The sequence below is a fragment of the Pieris rapae genome, chromosome 2, assembly GCF_905147795.1.
Source record: "Pieris rapae chromosome 2, ilPieRapa1.1, whole genome shotgun sequence".
Classification (NCBI taxonomy): domain Eukaryota; kingdom Metazoa; phylum Arthropoda; class Insecta; order Lepidoptera; family Pieridae; genus Pieris; species Pieris rapae.
In genome coordinates, this window is record NC_059510.1 from 4160172 (window position 1) to 4168678 (window position 8507).

Genomic DNA, 8507 nt, shown 5'->3' on the forward strand with positions numbered 1-8507 from the left:
CAAATTAAACGCATTCACCGCGTCGTTACGATTTTAATGATGAAAGTTGAACGATTCGCACCCATTTACCTATTTCCATTAAAGACCCAAAATAACGTTAACCTTAGATTTTTGGGCATACAGCAAGTAGAGCTGGGGTTAACCAAACAAGAATAAAAATGTCAGGCAAAATTAAAAGATCAGTCATTACTGTTCATTTAAATCAAATTCTGTTTTATTTATTATCTATGTTTTTAAAACACGCCACGCTGTTGCACACTCTGTTTACATGCCTAAGATGTTTTTTTTTTAAACTTATTAATGGTCAGATTTGTTTGGTGTTTAACATCATTTACTACGGCGCGGGCCAGACCGTTTTTTAGATAAGATGTTTCGGTTTTGTGACAAACGTACGATATTTAACATTTTATTTTACCCCAGTTTTTCTATTCCTACTACTACTTATTTTATTTTTAATTTTGACGGAATAAATGTTATCCCGTTTTATATAATTAGATAATATTTTCCTTAATACGTAAAACCAGTTCGTTTCCGCTTACTTATTCAGCTTGACGGACATAGCTTCGGCGGCATCATCTTTAATTAAAGACAGACAAATTTAGATTAAACGACAATAAATCAGACCACAGACGTAAATATTATTTTGGGAGACGTATACCATAAGCGCATGTTAAATTTCCGCCTATTGTACCTCCTTGCTTATCCATGTCCCACTACACAGAAAATGTTGTTAACAAAAATTATTTCTGTGACGACCCCGAGTTCATCATACTTACAATAGAACTTATTTTGTTCATATTTTAAAGATTTTATTTATTCTCTCATGGTATGTAATATGAGAATAAATTTATTTAAAGCTAAAGTAAGGACGGCGTTTAATATTAAGGATCAGGTAATCAAAAATAACTTGCTTCATTAACTTGCTTATATTCAATAAAAAATATTTCAATTATACACTTTCATTTATTTTCTTGTGTCTTGCACAATATAACAGATTTCACAAATCACATAAGGATATAATAAAAAATAAGTCATCATTGGTTACCATTCAATATTGTTGTTTTGAAAAGAAAAAATGTTACAAACTAATGTCAAAATAACACTTAATATTCTTATTAAAGCTTAAACAACTTAAAATTAATCTTAACATCAGAGTCTATGTAATTCATTAAATTATATACTAAACTATGACTTTATTAACGGTACTACTACTTTGTCAGCCACATATAACATTTTGTAGGAAAAGTAGAATTTACATACAAACGTAACATCTAGTAACAATCTATGGACCATGTAATTTACTCAATACCGATTCTATATCAATATTTTGTATACTAGCATGATTCAGTAAATATTGGGAATCGCTTTTAGATTTTTTCATATTTACACTATCCTCCTGACTTTGCACCCTTTTCCTTTTCTTAGTATTAACAATTTCTTCATCAACTATAATCTCAGTAATAGAGTCGTCGTGTTCCTGTTTCTTAGGACTATTCGCTTTCAACGGTGTATCTATACTTGTTAAAGTGGAATCAAAAAGTTCATAACACTGAGCTCGCCTATCTTTCATAGGCGTATATAATTTCTCAATATTTGAAATAGACGTTACAGCGGAATCTATTTCATTTTTATCATAAGCTTTATTTGTGGGTTCTTCGTTGACTAAGTCAGTGAAATTTGTTGCTTTTAGCCTTAGAATTACACCATCATCAATGCACACTTCCATACAAAATTTGTCTTTTAAATGAGCTATATCTTTTGGCGTGAATGATGCTTCATCAAATTTATGTACAAAATAATTACTGGACTCTTCATTGCTTTCAGAAACACTAAATTCTATGTCTTCAATTTCTTCATCGCTTTCAGGTAATGTAGTGTGTGTAATTTTTGCAATTGGGTCGACGTTTTGTTTATTTACATATAAACCACCTTTGACCCTATCGGGAGGACACTTTCCATCATTTTCCTCGACATTTTCATTACTTGTAGATTGAACAGCCCCGTCTTGAAGCGGAGGTCCGTCAAGATCCATTAGATCTCTTTCTATTATTCTTGCTGTTTCTACATCCAAACCTCTCTTGACCAAATCATTATGAAAATTTCTAGTGCTAGGGTTTGATTCGGATTTCGTATTATTTTTAGTATTTATAGATTCAATGTGTTCTTTGATTTTTATTTTACTGTCTTCCTCACCTTTTGTAGAAGTTTTACTATTTTGTACTTCCTTATCGTTTTTTGTGGCATCGTCATACCAACGAAGAAGATTTTGCTCGACAGAGTTATCTCGAGTGACACATATATTAATATTTTTAATTGTAGTCGATCCGGGAATATCGGGAGATGTATTGCTAGACGTCGACGAATGAAAAACTTTGCCACACTGAAGTTTTCGAGGTGTTGAAGATTTTCTTCTTGATTTCGAAGGTGCTACTACCATTGGAGAAGATTTACTATGTTTTTCTTTCATTAAATTCCTCTTTTTGGCACTGAGTGCTATATCAGATAAAGATCTCCTATTTTTCGTATCCTTTATGGGTGTAACACGTCTTGGCTTTATCTTCATAAAATTCTTTGTGACATCTCTTTTAAATGGCGACTTGTGTTTGTCAGGTTTTGTTGCTTTATTTTTAAAAGGTCGTCCTTTCTTTTTCATATCGTTAAGGTCAGGCGAGGGTACTGACGATGTTTTTACTTCCTCTGTGGAAACATCCCTGCTCGCTACTTTAAATATCTTTGAATTAACTCTGAAATTGGGACTATTGTAGTATGATACGTTTTTAGTACACTTTCTGGTAGGCCTTCTCGATTTTGTTGTAGTTTTTATTTCACTAGTTTCCTTCTTGGGATCAGTTGTTTTAAATTCTTGCGTTTTCGGAGGTTCTTCTATTTTATGTTCACTAATATCGAGAATTGGATAATCTTGTTCATCTGGTTTATAATAAGACCCTCCACTAGAATAATCGGTAGGTCGAGATGAATAAGATGATGGTGTAGCTTCTGCTGGATTAGGGTTATCAAAAAGTCTTGGTGTAGGTATATTCATAATTTTTATGTCTGAAATTGGTTCACCAGGCAAGTCGGGCCCTAAGAACTTAGGTGTATCCATTTGAATATCATAAATTGCTTGCTTATATGGAGTTTCAAGTAAATCAGATATGTTCAGTTTCACTCCAATTTCATTTTGCAAAGATAAGCGCTCATTTTCAGGAGTGTCAAAATTTTCCCCAATGTCTTTATTTATACATTGATCATTGTCTGGTTCACTGTGACTTCCTGGCTCTACAGCTGCTACAATTTTTATCGTTGGTTTTATTGGTAACTGTTTCTTCGTTTGTGGTTCCTCAATCGCCTTGGTGTCTTTTTTCTTTTTAGATTTTTTACTTTTTACGGAACTACTTTTTACATCAGAGTTTTCTGCGTCAGTCTTTTTCTTTTTTCTTTTGGATTTTTTATCCGTTTTTAGAGAACTTGGTGGAAACAGATCTTGGTTTGTAGCCACCAGGGCTCGCAGCTCTTCATCCCAATTAGGTTTTCTTACTTTATTCATTTCCACATTTAAATTCTTAACAACATTATCGAGTTTCGGGGGTTTTTCTACATCAGAAAATTGAGGCGCTAGAGGCGAATCACTAATAATAACAACTGCATCGTCGTCATTAGAACCTTTTTCTGATAATGCTTTATCTAATATTCTTCTAGGTGTATTAAAATCGAGAACCCTAATATGAGAGGTCCTTCTTGGAGTCGAAGAAGACTTTCTAATTGGAGGCAAAACATGAGGTGTACTAGATTTAGTTGATAGTGTGTTGTCTTTGGGAAGTGAAGCGTGTGTTACAGGATCAACTGTTTTTATGAGACCAATTTCATTGAAGTTTTTAGTATGTGTCATTACATTATCAGTGTCAATAGGATCATCAGTTATAGCCAATGAAGGCATACTCGAAGACACATCTACAAAAAGCGGCTCACACTTGGACAATGTTGCAGAAGTAGTAGTGGTGCTTTTATTTGTATCTACTTTGGGCTCATTCACAAAGTTTTGAGTTGAACCTAAAAGAAACAGTAATTTAAAAAAAATCAATTGAGTAAATATTAGTGGTAAAAAAAAATGTGGAATTGGAATATATAGTGGAATTGGAATATATAGTGGAATAATACTCCTAGTATTAAATGCTTTTCATTCGCAAATAACGCATGAAAAATTAAAACATTGCCTAGATTTCATATTATTGTTTAATGTTTCATGGGAATAATAATGCCTAACTAGTCATAATTTTTTTTTAAATCTGCTAAAGAACCAGTGTTGGCCTAGCGTATTCAGCGTGTGATTATCATCCCTGAGGCCGTAGGTTCGATCCCCGGCTGAGCACCAATGTACTTTCTTTTGATATGCGCAATTAACTCGCTCGTACGGTGAAGGAAAACATTACCTACTTGCCTATTAGACAAATGATCATGAAACTGATATTTTTTTTGTCCTTGTATAATACTTACATACATGGACAAATTATAAGATTGAAATTACTCAGTGCTTGAAACTTGCAAAGCACGAATATACTTTTAAAAAAATTAGTATTAAGAAATATTGGTCTCAAAACAGATACAAAAATGTTTGGCAGAAATCTATGTTTATTTATTAATTTAAAGGCAATTACCTGATGTGGGTAGTATTATTAAAGTAGGCATTGCCATTATTTCGTCCTTAGAAAAATTACACTTCTTCACAGCGCCTTTCTGCGTGAAACCCGGGGTGCCGTTTATCATGAGCCTCTTCGTGTTGGTCACGTTCGGTGTGGATGTGGCTTTCAAAACTGCCGGAGCCGAACCGAATGCGTAGGGATTATCGAATTTTACGTCAGATAAAATTTTTACGTTGCTATCCGGTTTGTTACGCTTCTGTGTGTCAGTAACAATTTTAGGTGTATATTTTGTATGCACTGTTATTATTGTTTCACTCGGCTTGGGTTCTCTGAAAAAAACAAGTTTTTTCATACAGATTCTCTAATAGAATTAAAGCAACACATCACTCACAACAAATCACTACGATGACGTTATACCCTGGAATTCGCTAAATATTTATTCTGGCAGCCAAGGATATATATAACTTCTAGAACTTAGCCACTGGGGCTTTCAGGCCAACCAATCCGGGATCCCATAATTTTTTTATTTACATTAGCATGGAGCAAAGATCTATATTCCTAAGGTTTTTATTTTGTGCTGTTATGAGGCAGTGACAAAAACTTGTTTTTAAACTAACAAAAACTTTACTTAAAATTATGCTTACAAAACTAGTGTTCAAATGGGAATATGGAATGGAAGTGTCTTTCAAAAGATTGGGGCTTGATACTTAAAGGTTTTGGTCTTGTCGTTTAAGAGTAGGGATACATTAAGTGGAACAACTAATAAATCTTAACTTATCGTAAACAGATGTTTAAAAAGGTTTGGGTTTTGTCGTTTAAGAATAGGGATACATTAAGTCAAAAAAACTAATTAATCTTTAATTATATCGTACACAGATGGTTAAAAGAAATAGTAATGAGTAAATAGAAATATTAATAATATAGTGGGGACCACATAACAGCACGAAAACTTTGATTGGCTTTATTATAATAAAAAAATACTAACATGGGTATGTACACTGGGTCTGTTGTACTCGAGTCAGGCACCCTCATCTCCTTGTCATGGTTACTCCCTGAAAAACAGGTTTGATTTATTATTTGATTGTATAGAATATTATTTTTTTACAAAACAATACTTTATTACATATAGCCATAAAATAATCAAATTAATGTTTACCTTGAACTCCGGAAATAAAATCATGAATAGTTGACACATTTGACCCTCTGTTTGAAACTAAATTATCACAGAGCTTTTCATTTGTGACATTTTTATTACATACTAAATTAAGTATGGTGTTGAATTCCTCTATCTTCTGTCGAGAATCAGAAACTACTTTTGGTGGCTGAAAATTCCATAAATAACAATTAAACTTTGTCATTGTAATATGTATAAAACAAAAGAAAATTTATCATGTTGTTCAACATTTATTTATGTTTAAGAATTTAATGTTTTATTATTATTACTAGAGATTGGCTTAAGCAGGTCTTTGATTATTGGAACATTAATGAATAATTAATACAGAATATCAACTGGGTGGACTTGTCACCAGGTGAATAAAGAGTGTAATCCCACATTTACTACCAGTGCTCAAGTCAAGGAAATGAAAGAGAAGAAGCGGCAATAAACTCTCCATAACAATTTTTATCTCTATTCTATTTATATTATTCTGTCTATATAAAAAAGCACCGCATTTTATTTGGTGAACAACATCTTTGTAAATTAAAATATGCATAAGTGGTGTAACATCCAAGAAAGACTTGTTACTCAATTGTCTAAAAACTTAGTTTTTGATACTTTTATAGCCCCAGGGATTTTAATTCTTGATAATAAACAATATTTTGTAAGTCTTAGTAATTAAACGACTATTTATTGATTTAAAATGTTGCATGGGCAACTATTAGATTGTCAAGGTTAATACATAACTGTTAGTGTAATCTCTTCCAAATTGAGATAATTGTAAGTATGTGTTATTCACTGGCATTAGAAAGAAATGCCATATGGTTCAAAAAGTTAAACATAAATCTAAAAAACTAGAAATGGACCCCATTATATCTGTAGAATAATGGGTCCATTTTTTAATTACATTTGCTATTTGCCTAGTAGTTTTAAAAATTTACTTACTTGGTTATTTTGGTTTAAATGTACATTTAGATTCTCATTTATAGGTTCTGTGATATTTGTTAATGAATTGCAGGTTAAATTAAAATTTGTTTGTTCTAAATTTGTAATTTTTTTTGTTTCTTTTTCAGGTACCACTTTTTTAGATGACAATACATTTCCTGCAATAGTAATAAAATTAGTATTCCTTTTGATATAAAAATTAACATCATAGCAGGAAGAAGTATTGTTTGGAAAATGTTTTACTTCTTCCAGCTTTTACATATTGAATTTGAGGTTATATAATATCTAATTGCCAATCTATGCTTCTATATTACGGAGCATGTTGCAATGCAAAACATTGAATCAATACCTACTTAGGATCTTTATCAATCTATTTAAAGCTTGGTATGGAAGGAAACGAATGTGTGAATAAATATTTCACCTCTATATTACACAAGGGTTTTTATGGAATTATTTTACATCATTTAATTAAAAAATCCTTACCAGGTAAATCAGCTAAGGGTGTTGCTTCCAAAGAACTGTGTAAGTTAAACTCTGCAGCACTCAGTTGTTTCTCTTCAGTAGTCATACATTTATTTTTACATACACAACTTTTTGAATTCATAGCTATACAAACATTGCATGATAATCTTGGCAATGCCATTGATTTACTGAAACTAAATTCAGAGGCACAATATAAGTGAAAAATCACTAAAATTATTGTTATTTTTTTTACAAAAAAATTAAAGTAACACTAGTTCAATAGTATTAACAAGTAACAAGGCTAACTAGTTGCAAGACTTTTCAATTCAGTATGAAACAGGTGCTTTTGGAATTAATCATCTTTAGAGTTTTATAAAAGAAGTTAAAAGATTCAAGACTAATACTAGTAACAAAAAGCATACAAAAGGCAAACAAAATGTTACTGTAATGGTAATAAAACATATAAAATCCATTGTTACCTGCTTCTATCTATATTTTCTTGAACTGGTAATTTTTGAAGATCTACCACAGTTATGAGATATTTTACCATTTCTAGCAAATTGTAGCATTGAAGCAACTTTTTTCTCAATGGGGGAGGTTTACAAGATTCCACTGGAAATTAATGAGAAATTAATCAAGATGATGTAAAACTGCAAAGTTATAAAAATTAATGTGTGTTTGGGAAACATTACCATAAATTTTAACGGCTCTATAGTCTGCCAAAATACTCCTGAGAGACGTCATTAGAATTCTATCATACTCATTTTCGTAAGCGTCCAAATACGGACTAGCTTGAAGAAATTCATCATAGGCCGTCATTAACTCTTCTTCCGCGAGGTATCCTTAAAAATATATAAAATCAAATTAATTTTAATTATTCTACGCTGAATTTTCTAAGAATAACGATCTCCCGCCAAACAATAACAACTTACCAAGAACTAATTTAGCCAAATCCTGCGGTGGAAACGATAATTTATCCATGTTTAAATGCACTTTGATTTGTGTAAAAGGTCTTGAATTAAAAATAAATAAGTATGTAATGCATAGAAAGTTATTTCATGCCCATTTTAAAAATAAAACCAACTCGCCATACACCTCCACAACCAAACATTAAACAAGAGATCACAGACCAGAAAGAAAACTACAAGTATAATGACCAATGCCTTCTGACTATAGAGTAGAAATATTAAAAATTGGATTCTGTAAGTCAAATAAAAATTAGTAAAACAAATACATAATATTTTAAAATATATATATTTTGTTATTTATAAAAAAAGATAGTGTGCTAAAATAGTATATAACAT

At 31.6% G+C, this 8507-nt stretch overlaps 1 protein-coding gene across 1 annotated transcript; it reads right to left on the minus strand.

Annotated features, from left to right (window-relative positions):
• Nucleotides 1–913: 913 nt before the first annotated feature.
• On the minus strand, nt 914–8330 carry LOC110996493. Its single transcript, XM_022264174.2, has 9 exons — nt 8136–8330; nt 7896–8045; nt 7683–7815; nt 7225–7397; nt 6742–6899; nt 5797–5962; nt 5626–5692; nt 4656–4969; nt 914–4050 (listed from the first exon to the last, which is right to left on the minus strand). Exons 1-9 carry the CDS (start codon nt 8182–8184, stop codon nt 1283–1285), a joined length of 3978 nt encoding a protein of 1325 aa, XP_022119866.2. The 5' UTR covers nt 8185–8330; the 3' UTR covers nt 914–1282.
• Between the last annotated feature and the right edge of the window lie 177 nt (nt 8331–8507).